The following is a 23,218-nucleotide window of genomic DNA, read 5'->3' as shown; positions in this document are numbered from 1 at the left end:
GTTTTTATTGTAGCATCATGCAGAGTTTAATCCAGTCTGTGGACATCTTTTGAAGTTGCCACTATAGTCTGTTCTATGTTGTGACATGGCTACTGTCTAAATAATCTGTTTTGATTTTGGTCTTTCCTTTCAAAAAAAGAATGCAAAATCTTATTGTATATTTTTGCTTTAAGTAGGCACTTTGGAGGTATCAGACTATGGAGAAATAAGTGGTATGTATGTACTTTGTGGTCGCACCCATTAATTTCTTCTTAATCTTCCACTTTTTAATTGTGAATAGCACTCTTACAGTGAGACAGGTGATAATGCTTCTACTTCTCACTTGTGACTTAAGCTAGTTATATTCTCATCTGTTGGGTTTTTTTTGTTTTGGTTTGGTTTTTTGTGTGTGTCCTGTTGTCCTATAAAATCTTCAGGAGTCTGTTAAACCATACTGTATTTATTCTTGTAGCTCCAGGTATTAATGCTAGTCCTCTATGAAACAAAACATGGTAAAAGGCATTGCATTTGGAAAATTCATCCTGATAAATACTTTCTAGGTTAAAATGAGGTAATGGAACATTATACAGAAAGAACAGAAGTCATGAAAAAGTTAAAGGCATAGGGTTATGTAAGGAGGTACATGGAAATCTGACTTGTTTAAATTGCTGCAGGTTATCAATCTCATTTGAAACAGTAGGGTTTATTCTCAGAATAAGCTCAGAGAGAATTCTATACTAATTTTCTTTCCTTTGTCTACATTTGTAGACAGAACAATACTATCATTTCAAACTTCTGAGCTTTTCTATGTTATTCAAACAATAAGATATTTCATATATTTTTATCAGAGTAATTTTAGCGTAGCTTGAAAATGAAAAAGTCTCAATGGAAACAAACATGTATTTTATATAAAGGATTTTTAATATTACATGCTTACTCCTCCTCATACCACATCTTTCAATGGCTATTGTTTATTTTTCAACTAAGAAAGTGCATGTTCTTTTTAATGAGTTGATGATCTGAAAAGAATCTTTTTCTACCTGGAATTGGAGGTTCCAGTTTGAACTAGAGAAAGTTAAAGGAAGATGGTATACTATTCATAAGCTGGTAGATTCTTTGTTGTTTTGATGGAGCTAATAATTAGTTGGACCATGAATACCAATTGTATCCTTGCCTTTAAGGTTCCCACTGCTGAATGCAGTCCCCCCTTTTTTTTTTTCTTACATGGAGGTTTGAGATGATTCCAAAATTAGTCTATGTATGTCTGTAGAAGAGTGCAGCATTGAAGTAGATTTAATGTACTGATGCAACAGTAGAAAGAAAATAAGTGAAAAAGTTGGTAATTGAAGAATAGAGAAAGAAAAGGGGAGGAAAAGCAAAATAAAGCGAATCAGAGGAAACAGTATTAAGATGATATACTTTCAGTATGTTTCTTTTCTAACTGTGTAAACAATGACACCAAGACATTTTGCTGGCGTAACATTCTTCTCAGTATAAAAGGAAGTGTTATGTGAAAAAATGCTGCTTCTGTTTTGAACTTCAGGCACTAGTGACTATAGAAGGTAAAAAATTTATTCACTGCTAACATAAAGTGTCAGGTCCTGTGATGTATTGTAAGGCTTTTTGCAGTCTGAATCTTTTAAAGGTGCTCCAATGTTCGCTACTATTCTTTCTAACTAAATGGGTCCAATTTAACTGTCAAAAAGGCATTTATATTCCCATTTCTCTTACAAAGCTTTAAGTTTGGCACATTGTATGGGGTCCTTTTAGTTGTTGAACTTTCTTTGCTGAGAAAGAAATATTTAATCTGTTAAAAATAAATACTTTAATATTGTTGCTTTTCGTTTTGTAAATGATTTGCATTCATTCTAACTGTATATGATACAGTCCCAATGACTTTCAATTCTTAATGGAGGAAAAGTGAGAGGCTATTGTAAAGCCTGAGACGTTTAAATAGTAAAATCTAAAGCTATTATTATAACTGCTGCCTTGTTTGCAGAAACCAAAATGTCTGGCTTATCACATTTTGTTTCTGCACATGGCTGCATACTGTGATTAGTGGATAGAATTTACAATGTGTGCAGTAAATAATTTGCTATAGAGGGATAACGTTTTCAAACTTTATACATAACAGTTATTCTTTAAGTATACATTTTGTAGATTTCATGATATGAAACTCTAAAATGTATTCATAATGGGAACTGACATATGCTGGTGTCTCACTTCAGAATGTCACTTGTGTTCCCATGCTCAGTATTCAGGAAAGGTGCTGTTTGCCTATTAAATCTGAGATGATTCATGAAGAGTTGAAACAGTTTGTGACTACTTTAACTTTTCACATTGCGCTTAAATTATTACTGATGTAAATTTTTACACATGCAAATTTTTGCATCAGCAGCTGTGGCCGCTTTAATGCAAAGCCATTTTATGGTTTATACAAGAATGTAAGAATTTATTTAATAAATCATTTTTATACTTAATAACAAGCATCTAACTTGATTGTTAAATGCTGTTTATCACATGAAATTATGACCATACTCTGTATCATGGTTTGATTTGTGTGTTTCTCTGTTATGCAGATGTTTTTGTATGTGCTGTTAACTGAGAGCCAAAGAGAAGCCCAACATATATAAACAAAGTTCTGAAACAAACATACTGTTCCCACAATCAATATTTCTTGAATTTAAAAGAATTGATTACATGTTCTGTACACATTCAGGTAAAAATAACCAGAATCTTAGAGTGTGTTTTTGTCAATCTCTGAGCTCATCTCTTTGATTCAGATGCTGAATTCCATTGTGAAATGTAGAAAAACTTCCTGTGCTGATAGCTGACAAAAATAATCTAAAATTCTAAATGCTGTTATAAATCACCTATTTCTTGACCTGAGAGTTTTACAGAGCTCTGTTTGAGTAACTGAAAATGTTTGTAATAGTAAATACTGTATGTCTTGGTCTCTGTGAGGAAACTGAAAATGAGCAAGATCTTCCATGAACACTGTACAATTTCCTGACTGAGCCTTCCAGTCCTTCAGGTTTCTCCATCCTGTTTGCATTATCTACACTCCATAGATTAGTGAGCCCCCTTTTAGTGAGTATGCTAGTTTTCACTGAGTGTTGATGGGTGATCAGCTTTTAAACACCCAGCTTCACATACCTTCCCCAGCTCCAAACTAAAGTTTACCATCCTTGTCCCATTGATAGATTAATCATTATCCAGTGATCTTCCTTATACAGAAATATCCATCTATCCTATACTTACCCATTGTTTAGTTAGTTGATATAGATATGATAAAAATTTGTCATGTGCTTTTCAGTTGGATGATTTAATCATGTAAATATGATTCAAATCATCAACTGCATGTTGTACCCTTTTTCATGCTTAATTGGAATGATTCCTAGCTTGAATAGTCTCATCAGGAATTTTCTACAGACCTACATATGTTTGCTGGTGGACTATAAACATCTCACTACATAGGCATCTTCCTGTCATTCACACTGTACTTTATCACAAATAGAGTAATTGTGTACAATATTTTATATATCTTCACTGATAAAGACTAAATCAGTGTTATAAATCCTAAAATAAATTTACCCAATAGCTTCTTTTTTTCTGAATATTTAAGAAATGTTCTGTGAACGTTTATCTAATACTTTGAGTGTTAATTAAACATTAATGTTTATTATTTATATTAATAATGTTAACATTAAAATTAAAACTGTGGTTTTGATTGTCATTATGAACTCACCGAAGTTTTTGTATGATGTGACATTACAATTTTCCTCTTTCTATAAAAATGAGTTCTTGGTTTTGTTTTATTTTCGTAATTCTAAAGTGATTTTGTTTCTCTTAACAATGAACAATGAAAGAATGAACAAAAATGTTCATTCTTTCCAATCAGGTCTACTGCAGTAAGTTTGGAAGAATAGAAAGTTTATATCTGTGGAGAGACTTAGTGCCTTTAGGTAGTTTTTGTCTGGAAGAACTCAAAGCCTATTTTATTGCATTTAGTAATCTTTAATGTGCAATTATGTAATGCATATTAAAGCATGATTTTATATTTTAGATAGATAGAAAAATGATATAATATTTGCTTGCTGACTTAGGGTGTATTTTAGCAAACTTTGCATGTGCCATAAAATAAAACAGAGTTCAGAGTTGTTTACATCGTATTTTGTCTAAGGTTTTTTTTTACCAGGTAACATGTTATGGCCACCTTCTACAAGTAATTGATGACAGAAGAAATTGAAAAATTAAATCAACCTCTTAATTTTTACGTCAAAGGCAAAAGGACATATTATTATGATTTCCTGCCTTCTGGCAATGTAAAGAATGAAGTAGAAGGGAAACAATGATTAAAAATTCTAATGAGCATTTAGTTAGTTTCTTCAGGTTGTTTTTTTTGTTTGTTTTTTAATGTTTGTAAGGCCTTCACCTCAGATCAAGTAGTGATTGTTTATTGCCATAATCTAACACAGGTTGTTTGCACTGCTTTTTGTCAATCTCTTTTGATCAATCCATTTAGACAATTAGACTGTATCCTGATAAGGGAGTTGTGAAAGCCAGTTCAGAGGTGAAATAAAAAAGATGTTTAATGTTAAGCTCTGAGCCTTCTCCAGTGTTCTGATATGGAAGTCTTATTTTTGTTTGATTTTACTTTTTTTGCTTTTCACCAATAAAAGCCATTATTTTGTTTAATAATTATTACAGTTTTTTTGCCTTTACAACCTTGCTAAACAGAAGAGGTGTGTAAGAATATAAAATTAAATGGAAAAGGTAGTTGAATTTATACATTAAAAATTGGGAAAATTTTGGCTATGAGATATCTAGAGAATTTTAAGTGAAGAAGATAGATCAAAATCCAGGAGAGTGTGAAATTGTATATACATTACCAAAAGTCAATGGCAAGAACTATTAGATAATTTAAATTTTACACCCTTAAGTATTTTTGTACTTGCAGTAATGAGGGAGATCTAATCTGAGTTCTTCAGTTATTGATATGTTGCTTGTCTGTTCCCTGAGAAAGTCAGATGAAGATCAGCATGACAATATTTATAGGCCAATTCTCATCTGCGGTACGCAATCCATCTTCGTTAAGTTCAGTAAAAGTGATAGATAGCATTTGGCAACATAATGATGTGATCGCTCTACCATTGCCTTTGTAAATCATAAGCTGTTGCATTCTCTTGTGTAGATATTTAATCAGTTATACACCCCATTACTGATTTAATTCAGAATGTCAGTGGCAGGTGAATAATGTGAGTATTTGTATATTAATATCATATTGTATTAATGTTCCTTTCATTTAAGTATGTTATTCATGTGAAAATCATAAACTGTTGCTTCATGCCTAGAATAAATTTAATCAGTGCTGTAGGCATCTAATGCCATCACTGTTTTAATTCAATGTGTCAGTGAAACAAATGTGTTTCTTTTCATTTCCAGTTTCTTTATGCTTTACTAATTCAGAATATTGTATGATGCTGTGGAAATATGAGACTGAGAGCAAACAAATCACTAATTTTCATCCTGTCAGTAGATTTGGAATTGAATCCTCCAATTGTAGCATAAAATAAGATGACAGTATATTTTCCATATATTTTAAAGTAACAGAATATCTAATGATAAACGTACTGCAACAAGAAAAAAAAATCCTTTGTGCTCTATAGTATCCCATACAGAGTAAGAAACAAGAAATAATTTTGGTGCAAAATGGTAATGCCATGACAGTAAAGTGTGGTTGCTTGCAACTTCTCCAATGTCCTTTCCTTGGCAATATGAAGTTGGTAGAAGGTTTTAGTTTTGATGAGAGCCACCTGCAGATGGCAAGAAGAGCAGTTTTAGGGCCTTTTCTGTCCTTTATTGATAACTGGCTTATTTGAATTTTGAGTTTCATGACTAACATCTTAAACAAAATTTATATCTTAGTCAAGAAATAACATAAAAATTAAAAAAATACATTGGTATTGATTATTAAATACAGTGAAAATTTGCCTTCAAGAAGTACTGTTTATATTCATCCAGATCATACTAATGCTAATACGAACACAGTGCCTTCCATTGTATGAAATTATCTAAGTCTTGGTTCACTTGAGTGCTTACTCTCTGGACTTGTCATTGAATTTGAAATCACCTTACCTACAGAATCATGCTTTTTAAAACTAACAAATGATTCTCTTCTGAGTTTGGATTTTTCAATTCCATAATTGAGAAACACGATAGAAGTGAAAAATAGTTCGTCGACAAATAAAGGAGAATGTGTATTGATGTATTGCAGATGTTAGTTTGGAGTTGCATTATGAGGCATTGGTCCAGTTTTATAATGTGAGTGATTGTATGGGAACCTGGTTTCTGTAGAATAAGGGCTTAAGCACAACTTGCATTTCAAGTACGCAGTAATCATTGCAGCTGTGGCAGGAGCAACATCATTATCCTTTATCTAGTGCAGAATAGTTTTGCTGTATAGTATACAAACAATTTTCTTTCAAAACTCATGACAGATTCAGACAAGTAACAAAGCTGAAGTTGATAGAAATTCAAAATGTTACATGAGGGAAACATGTTTGATTGCTTTTTCCACTAATACTTGTCTTTCATATGATAGCTATGATTTGCATCAAATCCTAACTGTACTTTAAGAATGCTTGTAGCCCATTAATCTTTTCTAAAGCCAAAATTCTTATCTTAGAGGGTAACTTTTGCAGTGGTCAGATTTTATTGTAATTTTCAAATTGCTTTCAATCCCATTCTTACTGTCTTTCTTGAGTTACTATAAAGTGAGCTGAATGTATCCTTTATTCATTAATTCACCTTCTTCAGTAGAAATACTCTTTCGACATTTATTCACCTTCCTTTAATGAGTGTAATTAATTTCTTCTACTTTTTCTTTAAGAAATTTGCTGCAACTTTTCTAAAGACACATAGTGAAAATGTAATCAGAAATTCTCCAAATGCTTTAGAAAGAGAAATAGAGAAAAAAAAACAAACTGATTACTTGCTTACTTTCTGGCTTTAATTTAATGTTGGCGCTTTCAGCTTAATGTGTGCTTATTTGTGGACTTCCTGTTCTGTGGGTATGAAAAGCATGGTAAAATATTACATATTCCATCAAGCCAAGAGGAAACTGTAATAATCATCATAATGTAATCCTCATTATATTTTTAGGTTTTGTCTTCTGTAATTCATTAATAGCTGTATAAACCTTCTGGTCTAAAATTACTTGTTTCTAATAAAATAAGTGAAATAATCAGTGTGCAGTTATGTAGTAATTCAAAAATAATGGTCAGAATTAATTACCATTTCTCACAGTCTATCATATTTTTTTTTTTACACCGAAATCAGTTGCAATTTATCTATTTTGGATGTTAAATATATGCTTTAGCTGCTTAGTAATGTTTGCTTTTGTTTCTAAATCACATTTTTTACAGAGGAAAAAATATTGTGTTGTGGTGTATTAAAACAATTTATTGATGCTGCAACATTCAAAGGTTCTTTCTTCAGTATGTTTCAGGTGTTATATAAGAGACTGTTATGGAGGGATACTTTGATTCCTATTAATGTAATGTGTATCTGTATTACAAAATGCATCCAAAGATAAAGTTCAATAGTACAACTAGTTAAAACATGCCCAAGATGTTGCTTACATGAAGTCAAAAGTTGTGACTAACTTACTGCCAGGATATCATGTCCATGTTGTTATTTCTATTTCAGGTTATTGTGGCTAGTTTGTTTACATTAAAAGAGATACTGCAGCGAAAATATTATTTCAATACATGTTATAATTGATAAATACAGTAAATAAGTCTGTTAGTATTGATCTTGCTTTCCAAATTTTATTGTTTGTATTAGTTGTGGGTTTTCTTAATTTGTTAAGTACAAGAAAAAATAATATAATGTTGGTTTCAGGGGGAAAAAAAAAAGTGTAGAAGAACTGATAAAGAAATAGGCTGAAATATTTTAGTTGTGATTTTTGCAGGATCAAATCCGAGAAAAATAGAGCTTTTTAGAAGGAGTTTTATTTCCTCTTTATGTATAACCATGTCTTCCAGATGTTGGGTCAGTGGAGGGGCTTGCTTATCACAGAGCTTGGGACACTCTATATTGGACCAGTTCAACCACATCCTCAATCACAAGACACACCGTTGACCAGAGACGTCGAGGAGCTTTCAACCGGGAAGCAGTAATCACAATGTCTGAAGATGATCATCCACACGTACTAGCTCTAGATGAATGTCAAAAGTATGTATTATATCTTTATTACCAGATTTTGGTTTTTAGCTAATATCAAGAATACAGCAACACTTCTTTTTGTGTCACAGTCAGTTCACACAAATGAACCCTTCGAAGGTTAAATGAGTTTCTTGTTTTAGGGTACAAACTTTAGTATAAGTTGTTTTTAATAGCAATTGCAGAATTAAGCTATAGCATTCTATGTGTCTTTTATGTTTAAGATCAAATATTGACCGCATTTTCATGGTACATTACATTTCAAGAAAAGTCAGCTAATGTAAACAGGTGAATTCTTCTAATTAGAAATCAGTGAAACGCACATTAGCAGAAAAGTTCACGTTGTTTCACAGGTTATACTTATCTCTATTGGTATATAAGCATAGAGATGGTCAGAATTAAGCAGATTCATGAAGAGAAAAATTAGTAGTCTTACACAAGTTAATGAACCTATGAAACCACTATAATTTAAAGAATACTGGATATTATATTTTCTTTATCACTGATTATCACAGTTACTTAGAGATGTTATTCATAATTGTCTGTGAAGACATTTTTTTTGTTGCTCATTTCATGAAGAGAATTAAATTATAAAATGTATCTTATTGTTTTCTTTATTATTTTGATTTTAATACAGCTTAATGTTTTGGACTAACTGGAATGAGCAGCTCCCAAGCATCATGAGATCTACTCTCTCAGGCAAAAATGCACAGGTTATCATTAGCACAGATATTCTGACACCAAATGGACTTACCATTGATCATAGGGCGGAGAAACTTTACTTTTCAGATGGTAGCTTGGGAAAAATTGAGAGATGTGAATATGATGGATCACAAAGATACGTAAGTTAAACAAAACATATGTACTGTAAATCTGTTAGTTTGCATGTTAGCATCTTTAAATTGAACAAAATGTTACAAAAAGATGAAAGTGAGTTTCATCTAGTATTAGTTACTCATCACATTCCAGTCTCTGAAATTCTGAAGATATAAACACTTAATACAAGGTCTCTGCATGCATTGGTATTGGCCCTGAAGCATCATGGTGCTAAACAATCTGTCTGAACTTGAGAAACATGGGAATAAATGTAGAAGTGAGTCAAAGAGATGGAGGTGTTCTTCTTTACATAGGAAGGTTATAATTTTCCTGTGTGTGTGAAAACTTTACTGAAACCACTAGAAATTCTTCTGTGCAATGCTTGCTAGTATTACTGTACGTATCTTATTTTTTCCTTTTCTATCTCCCCATTTTCAAATATACTTGCGCTCTTTTACACTTCTGTCCTAATACGTCTTGGTTGTGTTCTGTTAGTTTCAACTTAAGTAGACATTTTGCTTTCAATATGCTGAAAGCAGTTGAGCTATGCTCATGATTTTCTACATTTCTGATATTTTACAAACTCTCAAACTTGTTAGGAGGTTGTTTGATTTATTCATTTGTTTGCTTTTTCATTTGACAGAGAAAAATGGAGATATCTTTATTTCATATTATTCCTTAGTTTTTTGGGTTTTTTTATTTATTTTATAATCACATTATATCTTGATTCTAAATATTATGCAAAACATGAACTTTTATTTAAGTTTGGTTAATACAGTCAGAGATGACTCATATTGCTGGTGTTTCATCAGAATTGCTCATTGCCTCGTAGATGCATTCTTACTAAGAATATCAGAATACAACCATGAAATTGTACTATTGATCTGGCAAAATATTGGTAGGGAAATTGCTTTTCATTGTTGGTATGTTGTCCAGCCTGATGGGATATCTGGTTTCTGTAACATTAGGATAATATACATAATAATCATTCCAATGCTATGGGGGTTTGACTCTGCTAGGATCTTTCAGCAGGGTTTTGCCATCAGCCACTCCTTAAGAGTAGTTTAAACTAATTACTCTTTTCCTCACCATGTCTGCTTCATTACTTTCTAGTTTCAGTCAGATTAACAAAAACAGAGATTGTATGGTATGAAATGATAATTTAATAGAATGATTTTTTTATTCAAGTAACAGCCTCTTCATTTATCCTATTCAATATAGTACTCCAGTACAAATAAGTGAGTGGCAAATAATTTAGCAGTATTGAGTTTTATCTATTAAGTTGAGTGTTAGAGTTTTTTAAATATATGGTCACTGGAATACTCTTCCAAGATTGGAAGAATTTTTTGTTTTGTGTATTATATTTTTTTTACTTAAAATCTGTGCTTACTGTTGTGCTTACTGTTGGTCTTTTTTTTTTTTCTTTAAAATTTCATGTTCTTCTGTAGCATCATTGTGGCAGGTATTTGGTGGGTTTTTTTCATATTTTTTTCATCAATTTTTGATCCCGCTTTCAGTTAGATTTAACACTGTGGCCCAGCTGTGTTTGGCGACTTTGGAAATATAACATCTTTTATATGAATACAAAGATTTAGTTTGCAATTTATTGGACAAAGAAGTTTGCTCTTAGATTTTTTTTTTCTTTTCTCCTTCAATACTGTGTGCCCTGGAACTTACTACAGATTTGCAGCCTACAAATATAATTATTGATTTGTAAACAAAGATTTGTTCATCTGTTCATCTTCTAACATCCAAGTTACTATGTTTTGTTCTCAGTTATGTTTTTGTGGGCCTAAAGTTGTGATTGTTAATTGATACAATTTAGTGGTTTCTCCACTAATTTTAAACTTCCAGTAATCATAGCTTTCAGTTACTAGAAGACATGTTTTTTGTTGTTGTTTTTTTTTTTCTGCCAGAACTCTGTATTTAAGTGATGAATTAAAAGCAGTTCCAAAGTTGGTGTTCAACTTCTGCCTTATCTGCAGAGAATTGAGGTTCTGGCGATTTTTTTTTTTTTAATGCTCTTTTCTCAGCAGTATAAATGCATGAAGCTGGAATGTTTTGTTCTTGATGCTTTTCTGTGGCAAATCTGATCAAAAAGATCCTCTGTTTCTTGAATTTGCAGATGTCCGTGTTTCCTGTTAGCATGCATTAGATGAAGACCAGAAACAATTTAAAGAGGAAACTATCCACTAGCTCTTAGGCTTACTAAACTGTTTTGCCAGGGTATTAACTCCATTATCATTACTGAGTCTTATTTGGAAAGCTGTGTACAGTAATACTGGGTTGGAACTTAGAGAAATTGATCTCCTAACCAGTGACAATGAAGTCTTCTAACCCATGGAAGCTAGCTACCTGACTGATAGAGATGCAACACCGCTAATTTGCTGGAATATCTTGATATCCAACGTGGATAACATAATAGGAATTAAATGAAAGCAGGAATTGATGAAAAGACAATGGTAACCTGTAAGGATATTGAGAATAAGGTTTTTCTAATCCTGCAGGCTCTTGTAAAATTCAAAGAAATGGACTTAAATTTAACACTGGATTATTGTCACTTTCCAGTGACATTGAAATTTAACACTTTCCTATTGTGATTCACAATGTTGAAAATTAGTAATGTGTAATTAATACAAATGCCATTGCAAAGAACATGGTTGAAAGTCATAATTTATGGAGATAAATACCTTCCATTTGAGTGGTGCTGAAAGGTGCAGGCTTGTTAATAAATAGCTGCTTACATATATCATTGAACCAAACTGCAAATCTGAAATAGTAGCAGGAGCACTGCAAATGTAGCATTGCATTTGATTTTCAGTGTCCTAAGCATGTTAGTTTCCAATGCAGAGAAGCAAAAAATTAAATTAATTCCTGAAGAGTTATGTTGTTACATCTTACTCAAACAATTCTATGGCAAAACAATTTTAATCTTGTTGGCAAATGTGGTGTTCTAGGTTCTCCTTTTTTCCCAATTGCTGTAACTGCTATTCAAGCTGTTCTGATGATGTTACTGAAAGATATTAAAAAATAAATAAAAATCCTTGCTTTACAGATAGTACAATGATGAAAAAAATTCAGGATAATTGTGACCTTTGATATCAACAACAAATGTCGTCATTATTCTTAGTACAGCATATCAACAATTTATTAGAAAGGGGGAAGAAATCTTTATTTTATGTTGTTGTTGGCTGCTGCAGTAAAAATCCAAACAGTAATGAAAACCAACATTGCAGAACTAGGTGAAACCTCCTCCTGAAGAAATATAGACTACACTGGGAACTATGAGCAGAGAGATGGTTGTCTTCTGAATGCTTGGTTGAATTTAGTTGAGTTTGTACCTTCCAGTTCTCTTTACTTATATATCATCTGGGCATGTTAGGAAGCTATTCTCTGCATGGTATTCTGTGTCATATAAGTTCTGATTTCTACAGAACCATGTGCTTTTTTCCTCCCATGTGTCGTACATAACAGCTCCCCCATTCTTGAACAGTTTATGCACCCTTAGTTGAACAACAGGCATCATATACTGCAGCTGCGTGATTGCAGATTAACTGGGCATAACGCTTGTGTTGATAACGTGCTTCTGGATGAGATATGTGAAAAGGTTTTTTGCCTGTATTCTCCTAAGTGGGAGCACTGCTTTGGGTTATTTGCTGCTACCAGTTTCTATAAAATTTGTTATTAGATGATTATTTTGGTGTTTTTAGTATTTGAAAACATGATTTTTTTTCTTACAACTAAGTAGTAATCACTGATTCTGCATTGTTTTTTTTTCTCTGAATGATGTATTTGTGTGTGTTTCCAGAAAACTGTAGCAGTCTATCTTACATCTTGATCGTAATCCTAAAAGATTAATATAAATAAGTCTGTATGAATCGGCAAAGTGCTTGTATTGGCTTCTATTATTATTTCTGTTGCATACAAGCAATCAGCAAATAAAAAAGGAGTTGGGTAGTAGTGAGTAGATCCATTTGTACTAACTACACCTCCAGGCCAGCTAGATTGTGCAGCCCCAGAAGGATTGCAGTAGGGTCACAGTGCAAGCACAAGGATGTCCGGCGCGTGGTCCTGCTGCTGTATCTGCAGGCATCTTTGTCCAGATCTGTAGATACTGCTGACAAAATTGGCATGCAGGCTGTACAGAGTGCAAGGTTGAGCATCATCAGTGACAGCATAACTTAAAACAGAGCCAAATTTGATTGACACTGAATCCTATAGACTTTAGGAGGACTTATCAGCAAAGCAAAAGATGAACATTTGTGTCCTGGTGGCATTTTTTTCAGGTGCTATAACTGTAGAAGAATAAATATTTTGTTTAAAACTATAAAGCAATGTGAATCACAGCTTATAGTTTGAGGATTTCTTTTTCAGAGACAACAGCCCTTCTCATGTTTCTTTGCTGTGCTTATGTGTTCTAGGTTATTGTCAAATCTGGACCGGGCACCTTTCTCAGCCTGGCTGTATATGATGATTATATTTTTTGGTCTGATGGAGTAAGAAGAGCTATTCTGCGTTCCAGTAAATACACTGGAGGAGATACAAAAGTTCTTCGTTCTGATATCCCACATCAGCCAATGGGCATTATTGCTGTTGCCAATGATACTAACAGTTGTAAGTTTCAAAAGAAGACACTCTATTTCAAGAATTTTACATAATTTTAACCAACTTACAATATTTTACTGTCTTTCATAATTTCTTTTGTTCTAGGAGCTGCTAACAAAAGATGGGATAAACAGTATTGAATGAACTTTGTCTACTATGTTTATTTTTTCCAATGTGAAAGTAGCTAAATAATTTATTGTGAAATATCTGCAGTTTTTGAATGCTGTGAGGGGGAGGTTTAGGGATTGTATTCAAGGGAACTCCATTTGTTTATCTTCAATATGCAACCCTCTGAGGCATGCTGACATTTTCATTTGACTGATAAAACTTGAACCAATTGCCTATAAATCTGAAATACAACAATCTTTGCTGTCTCTAATAGATTTGCCACTGAAGCAAGTTTAATAAAACAGAGTCCATCTTTTATTGTTTATTCTTCAGGTGAATTATCTCCTTGTGCACAAATGAATGGAGGTTGTCACGATTTATGTCTTCTGACTCCTGATGGACGAGTGAACTGTTCATGTAGAGGGGATAGAATACTGATAGATGATAACAGATGTGTGAGTAAGTAATACTAGCTGATGCAGTGCTTTTTCTGTGGCATGGTGCAGTTGACTATCACAAAGTCAGTTGGCCCAAGTCATGAATTTGACTTCTGTACTCTTTTAAATTGCTCTAGACTTTTTTTTTTACAAATTTTGGCAAAGCATGGCATATAACAGGCTTTAAACTATTTTACATCTGATAAGACTTTTGTGGGGTTAAAAAGCATTAATATTTATTAATTTCTTCAATTCCAGTTTGTATATTTTGTGTTCTATCTAATATTTCTGATTCTGAACTAGATGAACTGCAAATCTAACTGAGGATTCTTAGTTCTTACAATGCTGATAGGAGGAAAAAAAAGGGAAAAACAGTGCTCTGATAGACATGACTGCCATTCTAAGGACTCTGTAAATCATAAAAGAGGATCAGATTTCACCTTGTGAGAATCCACATTTTCAGCACTTCTATACTTCATATTTGAATCAAAGAGTTGTTTTCAAGTTACGTTGGCTTAAAATTTTTGTATAGAGGACATCTGTTCCTCCTGAAATTGAATAGAAACATTGTAATGCTAGCAAGCAGAAGAGCACAATAAGTACACTTCATTTCCTCATTCTTCCTCTTGTGTTGAGCGCAGTGGTAACAGGTCATCATTTCTTCAGTGTTGCTAGCTTGCTTTTCTACACATTCCAATAGCATGGATCTTTGGCTACATTTGTCTTTTACAATCTCTCCCACCTTGTACTGGAGCTCACCCCAACATGGAATTTCTGATTTTTTTGTTTTTTGTTTTGTTATTTAGATATCAGTCCTTATAAACAAAAGTACAAATCAGCCCTGCAGGTCACCAGTTTGGGGGAGCTTTCACATTTTGATGTTGTAGGGGGTTTTTTGTACACAGATGTTTGGAAAGAGATATTAAAATCGCCACCAATATTGAGCTTATTTTCACTAAATGTAAAAGATTTAAAAAAAAAAAAAATGATGTGTTGTAATATATGTTATTTTTAGCTAAAAATTCTACATGCAACATTTATTCTGAGTTTGAATGTGGAAATGGTGAATGCATTGATTACCAACTGACATGCGATGGCACTGCTCATTGTAAGGACAAGTCTGATGAGAAACTGTTTTACTGTGGTGAGTATTTCCAGTCATTTCACCTTCAAGGTTATACACTATTACTTTGATTTCTCTGCAACTTTTCTACTAGCACATGCCAACTGGTCACTGAAATGAACAACAAGAAGGAAATACTAAAGCACTCAATTTAATTTAAAAAAAAAAAAAAAAGAAAGAAAGAAAGAAAAAAACTGATATTATATGGAGAAAATCACTTGTGTGCCTGTAGCTCTTGGACTTCTCATTGTTCTGATATACATTTCATAGCCTTGATATCTCTTCTGTTTCCCATAGGAATGACTTAGTAGTTTTGATATGATGTTATGTTTATACGTGCCTCTTCTAGAATTTTATGAAAATGTCTGCTTTAACTCCCAGAGTTGACCAGTGTCATTTTTACAGCTAAAGTTGATACCAGATAAAGTAAACATTTTCCTATTATAGTTTCATAGAGTACTTTGGGGTGGAGAATAGGTTGAATGAACAGATAGGAAGCCATATGGGAACAAATTAGAAAGTTTTATGTGATGTAGAATCTCAAAACACTATTTCTTGTCTCTCATTCCAGAATTGCAGTCAGTTTTATTTTTACTAAGATGCCTTATTCTTCAATACTAAAAAAAAAACAACCCAAAAACAACAACAACAAAACATTATCAAATAGTTTGTATTTTTATAGATTTTGGTTATTTTACACTCCATCTTATTGCTGAATTTGATAAATGTGGCATCTTTCATTCTGCTTTATCTGAATTGCTAATGCTATGTGTCACCTGCATGACCAAAATGTGCTGAAGAAAATGTGTTTAAAATGTTTTTCTGTGCGTCTGATTTTAGTGTAAGGATATTGGTATATCAAATCTCTAAATTACATTATGTTCTTGTTTTCCAGAAAATAGAGGCTGTCGAAAGGGTTTCAAACCATGTTCTAATCGTCGCTGTATTTCACGTAACAAAGTATGTGATGGTAGGAATGACTGTGGTGACAACTCTGATGAAATTGATTGTAAAGGTAAATGGTGGTTACTACCAAGGTGATTTCAGACTATTGCTCTATGAATATGTATTTTGTGATGAGAAGTAGTTAGGAAGTGCAGATATTTTTATTGTAATTACAGGAGTTGGGAATTATTTTTCGTAATTTGAAAAGAAGAGCAGCTGCACGCTGCTACCTTTGAGATCATGTGTTGGGGCTGTATCAACACTGAGTTTGCTTTACATCTATAGTGCTCTAGGAGATTTTTTTTTTTTCCTCTGGAATACTCCAAATATAGCATTACTGCTTCTTCCGTGAAGTGATACATGAGGCAGTATCTTTGCCACAGATGGAAAGAATGAAAGATACACTTTCTTCTCTGCATCTGCTGCTCTGTTTCTTCTTTGAAGTTGACAGTGTTTTCTTTCTTTGCTTCTCAGGTGCATTGTGATGTCTGTGTCCTTTATAAAATGTATCAGCATTGTTTTCTGTTTTTTATCGATAGTTTTTGCATTTTAAAATGTGAATTGTGCTTCTGTCAGTGAATGAAAACTAGCTAGCAGACAATGCAAATCCTTAGTTACAATCCAGAAAGATTGGGGGAGCAATTATGCCAAAATGTGAAGATAAATGATGTGCAGCTCCAGCAGCTACTTTTCTGCAAGTACTAGATGGCTTTTAAAGCATCTGAAAACATCTGATTGTGGGTAGAGAGAAAAGTATACAAGGAAGAACCCCCAGGTGGTATTAATGAAAAATTTTAGAGGTTTATAGATTGTCCTGCAAGGGCTTATTTCCTCCTCACATCATGATTATCTCAAATTGAGTTGAATTGTCTAAAGAGAGATGTTGAAGCTCAATAAAAAAAATCTAAAAATTAGAAATGTATTCTTTCAACCACATTAGGCCTTCTGAAGGAACAGTAGGTTCTGAATACACCATCCTAAAAGGTAGAAACTATAAACATAGTAATCATAATATGCATCTGAACTGCTTATTACATTAATTTATTTTTTTGAATCCATATGTTATAGATTCAGCATGTACTTCAACAGAATTCCGTTGTGCAGATGGGACATGCATTGGAAAATCAGCACAGTGCAACCAGATCATTGACTGTGCAGATGCTTCAGATGAAAAGAATTGTAGTAAGTTCGTGTTTGTCTGTTCTTCATCTTAGCCTCTATTTCATGATTATTCCTTATTATATAGTGGATCATTCATAGTCATTACTTGTTGGATAACAACAGTTGTGTAGACTGTGCAAATTCAAGATAAATGTGAAAACTAAGCAATAAAACTTTCAATCTGTATTAGGTGTGATACAGTGATTTATTGTCTCCTTCCAGATAATACAAACTGTGCTTACTTCTATAAACTTGGAATCAAATCTACAGGATTTATTAGCTGTAATTCCACTTCACTTTGTATACTGCCAGAATGGATATGTGATGGATCTAATGACTGTGGAGATTATACAGATGAACTAAAATGCCCAGGTAACTGCCAAAAAGAAAACTGAAAGTTATAAATTATGTTTCTGGAAAAATATTTTCCCATGTTTCTTGGTTCTTTTTGTTGTTGTTTGTTTTGATTTTTCTTTAATGTTAGAAAATATTTGGTCAATACGTAATATTTAATGCAGATATAAGTATAATGTTAGTGAAGCTTTTTCACTAGTCTTTGTGTTTCATTAGATGATGCAAATTCTTACCAATTAATGCATTTCTCTGAAGACAAGTGTAATGCCTAACTTCATATTTCATCCAGGTTAAGTCTGTCATTATTCATTTGTATTTGGTTAGAACGTTAGTCACAAATATCAAGCTCCAACATGAAATCAAAGGAGCTGTTTCAGTGGATGGTATTGCTTCCCTTTCAGATTAATATAGATAGATAGTAATCATTTCATAGATATATATATCTGTCATTATTATTATTTTAAAACTTTTCTTTTGTTGAGGTACTTTGTGTAGACTGCAGGGTAGAATCCAGGACTGTTGCTTTTGCCATTGTTCTGCTTGTGAGTCAGTAGAAAGAGATTATGGTACACTTAACTCTAGTCCCTGAGGTGCTAGGCTTCTAGAAAATGAAGAAGTGTTTACTGCTGGAACTTGGGTTGTTTTCTGTAGAAATTACAGCTTGAAAGAAGGAAGAAGCAAATGCATTTTACAGTTTAAAGAGTTTTATTATTCCAAATTTTCATCTGAATTTTTCATGATAAGTCAGAAAACTCACATATTAGAAACATACTTTCTTATGGTATACGTATGTGTAATATAAATTTGAAGGACAGTTCTTCAGTGGCATTTGGTTAAGTAATTTTTATCAGAATGACTGTAGTGTTAGTGAACCTCAGAAGATAACAAAGTATTCAGTGTTGAAATTGGCTTATCCTCTGCACCTCTGTAGTAACGTTGGAGAGGAAGATGCCACATACAGGAATGTGCTTTTCTGAAAGTCGTTTCTGGAGACTTGAGAAATATTCAGTACCTCTTAAACACAGTTTCAACATCTGCTTTATTTTGTTTCAAAAGTTATATGGCTTACCCTGAATTCTGAAGTATTACAGAAAAACAAAATCAGTTATGTGATCTTTAGAATTAGACCAGTATAATCAATTTCTGGTCAAACTGGAGATATTGTATTAGTAAATGAAGCTTGTGACAACTGTCCTGTACCATGAGTTTTAAACAAAAATTCATAGAACTAAAAATTAGTAGTAATTCTTTTTGCCCATAGTATTCTTCTAATCTTCCAGAAACTCATTAATCTTTTAATTTCAACTTTACATGTGTTCCAGTTTGTTGTTTCTTATGCTGATAATGATCTTGTAATCTTTGAGTAATTGTATCCTAACTCTTTACATGCAATGGGAGTAAGTAAGCCAAGGCATTTTAGAAATCTTCCTTTGAAAATAGTGTATCTGCTCATGTTGTCTTAGTCTTCTGGTTTTGCATCTCCCTGTAATATACCAAGCCACTATCCAATACAGTAGATGAAAACTTACTTTTTATTCGTATCAGTGAACATGCACTTTAAAATTTCATTTCCATATGTTATAATAATTGGCTCCCATGTGATTGTAATTATCTTCTGTGACTCTTTTTTCTGAGAATTACTGTTAGTAAAAATAAAACTTTGAATTTTACGTCATTGAATACTACCTAATTGTTGCTAGCCTAGTAATTAACATGTTCTGATTACTCCCGTTTAGTATTCTGTTTGTCTGTGTAATTATCCATTCTGTCATCAAGACCTTCTATTAGAATTCTCATTTACTTTGTGCCAAATGTATTGATGAAAAAATTACAAAGATCCAGAAGACAACTTGGAACTTTAGCACAAACATCAATTAAACCAGTTAAGAACTTTTATCCTTGCTGTAGGCAGATGTGTGTTAAATTATAGTTTTCTGTCCAAACTCTGTATTTTCCAGATTATCTAATAATTCTTTAGTGTTAGCTGTGTTTGAGCTCAAAATAGCTTAGAATTACTTTATTTCCTTTGTTTGTAGGGTTTTTACCATCCCAAAGAAGATTTTCAGGCTACTATGATATAGCTTCAGTAAACTAATGTTGCATAAGTAAACTAATGTTGCATTTTATTCCATTGTCCATTTATTTGTGTTACTTTATTCTATCTTTTCAAATGTGTTCCAAAACGTTCCATCATGTTAATGTGTGACTAATTGCCTGGATCATCCCTTTATTTGAATGCAATACCATTCCAGTTCAACCCGCTCGTGATTTCCTTTGCTATCTCATTCAAAACTGCCTGCCTCTGGCACATTAAGTTTGAGTGTTGTTTCTGTTATGAATATGATAATTTCCATTAACAGTCTTAACTTTGTTCAGTGCCATTGTTCTTAGAGAAAAATAAGGAAAAATATTCATGTACGGGTGGTTGTAGTTAGCCAATCTTTAATCTCTACTGAGCCATCGTAGACATCCTATTTCTTCTTTTGTGCTTTTTTAATACTCATGCAGTTGAATAAGGCATAAATATCATAACTTCATTATTATTATTCTTTTCTTAAGAGAAAATAGAGGGAAAAAAGTACTAACCAAACAGATATAAATAGCCCTGATACATTAAAGAATAATAGAAACCTTAGCAGAGAGTTTTAGTGATCTTCAGTGCTCGGAATGAGGAGATATTGCTTGGGTTTTCACAGGCCAAGAGCTTGCTTGAAATTTTGAAAATAATCGTTGCCACTCATTAGACTAATATTTCTTCTTAAGTCTTGAAACTATGTGTATTATCATGTTCTCTTTCCTCATGTCTGTACGGTAAATCTTAAATGGCTTTGACCCTATACAAAGAAATAAAGCATGGAAGAATGACTTGTTCATTCATAACAGAATCTAAATCTCTGGCTCCAATGTCGGTGATAAAATTTGGAGGCAACAGTCAGTGCATGCATCAGATTTATTGCTTATCTCAGTGAATGTGACAAAAATACTGCCCTAATTAGGTTATCTTGTTGATACTGGAGGATAGATCAAAAGGGCAATTTCTTCAGCTGGTATAAAATGACAAGCAGTTTTGATTTACCATACATAAAATATTGTAAACTAAACTACCTTTTCCACTATAGGTTCTTTCAATTGATGTTGTTCCTGTGTAAATAAATGAAGTGTTTTGGCTCCCTACACTTAGTCATCAATATTTCCTAATTTATATGAACGCAGTTAAATAATCTATGTAATATTTTTTGTTTGTTTATGTTTTTAAACATAATCACTTTGTTGTCCATCAGTATTCAGAAATTTAGCAGAAATGTATTAGGTTCCTAATCATACTAGTAGAGACCATTTTACATTACATTCTTTATTTTATCACAGTTCAAAACAAACCCACATGTGAAGAAAATTATTTTGGTTGTCCTAGTGGAAGATGTATTCTGAACACCTGGCTTTGTGATGGGCAGAAAGACTGCGAGGATGGTGTGGATGAATTGCACTGTGGTGAGCATTTGATCTGATTTTAGTTCTGTTGTTGCTGATACATTTTCAAAACAAAGTGTATGTGAATGTATCTTAAAGATTGAACATAAAGCTGTATGGAAAAGTTCTCTCATGCAAAGTTTTCTGACAGAAATGTTTACTTTCAGTATTTTATACCCTATCATACACTAGAGTGAAAGCACCATCTATATTTTCTTTTTGAAAAGAAACTTTTTCATACAGGCTTTTCTGTTTCTTTAACATCCAACAGTTGCACCAATTCTTTGTAATTCCTCACTAGAATGTTTTTATAGATACAATCAGTCCATATTAATATTTTCTATCTGTAGCAGAAAGTAAACAAAATAGGCATTTATGGCATAAAAGGAATTTCTTGCATTAGAGGCCATGTAGATATAGCTATTTACAGTAACAGCAAAATTGTTGGGAATAAAATACAACATAAGTTGTTAAAAACTTGAAGAGTTCATTCCATCTCAGTTCTCTTACAGTTCTTAAATTCTACATAACTGAGGAGCAATACAGGTTGATTTTGCTCATAGTGAGAGCTGGCCTTTATATTTGTACGGATTAATCAAACATACAATTTCAATAATTCAGTTGTAGTTGAACAGGAAAATCAATTTTTTTCAGAGATAAAGAGGGGATTTTAGTCAAACTTTTTCCCCTACTGACAACTCTTAGCCATTTTGAGGTAGTTGTTAAAATATTCTATTTTTGAACCAGTTTAAATTACTGAAAATTCTTTTTATTGCTAATACTTAAATCTGTTGTCACTAATTAAAACAGTCTCCTTAAAAAGAGAAGTCTGCCTAAACTGTGTTTTATAACCATTTCCGAGAAGATCACCGTAATAGCATTTATTCAGAGTATTTCCACCATCTGGTTTGGAAGCATTCAAATTTGTCATTATTTTCATCTTATATGCTACAACTGAGCAGGCAGAAAGAACTAGTGTGGAGATTTCTGTGCTGAGAGTTTCTTTGGATAAACTACAGGGAGCACAGTGCTGTTTTGAACCTAAAAAAACACAGTGGCTGGTGTCATTCCTAGATTCGTCCTGCTCGTGGAATCAGTTTGCTTGTTCTGCAGACAAGTGCATCTCTAAGCAATGGACTTGTGATGGTGAGGATGATTGTGGAAATGGTTTAGATGAGAGTGATGCTATTTGTGGTAAGTAGAATAATTTCAGCTCTGTGTCATGTCAGACCATCCATACAGAAAGAGTCCAAGGGATCCAATGAAGCTAGCGGGAAGGGAGCAACTATAGCAAGTATATTTCACTCAGAAGATTAAGTGATGGATTGAGCATTTCAAAACAGTAAAAATGAATGCTAGGATATAATATTTTGTTTAGACAAAATCCTGTTCAAAAAGAAAAAAAAAAAGAAATATGTAATCAAGCAGTATGTTGATTTACTTGCTTTGGAGCAGTTGGAGATTTTCTTTCTCCCACTACTATAACATGTGGTACATATTCTCTATGTAAGAAGGTTCTCTTCTAGGTATATGGGGCTGACGTATGCAAGTTCTGAATATCTGTAGCCTCTTGCCATAGAGTGTAGTTACGTTATGATCGTGTGGCTTATGAGTGTAGTTCCTTTATTTACACAGTCCCAACATAAAGCTTAGAATTGTTTTGTAAAGTTATTCTGTTGGACAGTTTTCATAAGTGGTGGTAAATTAAATTTCCTTACAGTGAATTCAGAGTATGAGTAAGTGTGAGATGTAATAGACTGTCAAAATTTTACTGTAAAATACAAGCTAGCCTGTATGTTTGCTGTACTGCACCAAGAAAAATTTTCTTTGTAATCCCTCATGTTATTTCTTCAGGTTCAGTGACATGTGCTGTGGGAACATTCAGTTGCCTAGGCTCCCACGCCTGTGTTCCTCACCACTGGCTTTGTGATGGTGAAAGAGACTGTCCAAATGGAAGTGATGAGCTCTCTACAGCAGGCTGTGGTATGTTTACCTG

At 33.0% G+C, this 23,218-nt stretch overlaps 1 protein-coding gene across 7 annotated transcripts in view; it reads left to right on the top strand.

Moving 5' to 3' along the window:
- Positions 1-23,218, top strand: part of LRP1B (LDL receptor related protein 1B) — a 581,170-nt gene that overhangs the window by 462,895 nt on the left and 95,057 nt on the right. For all 7 annotated transcript variants that reach the window (XR_005861415.2, XM_040703826.2, XM_422146.8 and 4 more), the window contains exons 42-52: positions 8,028-8,217; positions 8,843-9,047; positions 13,443-13,635; positions 14,068-14,193; positions 15,187-15,315; positions 16,190-16,309; positions 17,308-17,421; positions 17,623-17,772; positions 21,121-21,243; positions 22,297-22,416; positions 23,077-23,205. Coding sequence is in view for 6 of the 7 variants with exons in the window: in XM_040703826.2 (XP_040559760.1) it covers positions 8,028-8,217; positions 8,843-9,047; positions 13,443-13,635; positions 14,068-14,193; positions 15,187-15,315; positions 16,190-16,309; positions 17,308-17,421; positions 17,623-17,772; positions 21,121-21,243; positions 22,297-22,416; positions 23,077-23,205 (1,599 nt within the window). In the remaining variant the exon portion in view is untranslated. The remainder of the gene's footprint in view (positions 1-8,027; positions 8,218-8,842; positions 9,048-13,442; positions 13,636-14,067; positions 14,194-15,186; positions 15,316-16,189; positions 16,310-17,307; positions 17,422-17,622; positions 17,773-21,120; positions 21,244-22,296; positions 22,417-23,076; positions 23,206-23,218) is intronic.

This window comes from Gallus gallus, chromosome 7 (assembly GCF_016699485.2).
Source record: "Gallus gallus isolate bGalGal1 chromosome 7, bGalGal1.mat.broiler.GRCg7b, whole genome shotgun sequence".
In the NCBI taxonomy this organism is placed as follows: Eukaryota; Metazoa; Chordata; class Aves; order Galliformes; family Phasianidae; genus Gallus; species Gallus gallus.
Note: the sequence above shows the minus strand (reverse complement) of the source record. Positions and strands in the feature narration are given on the sequence as shown.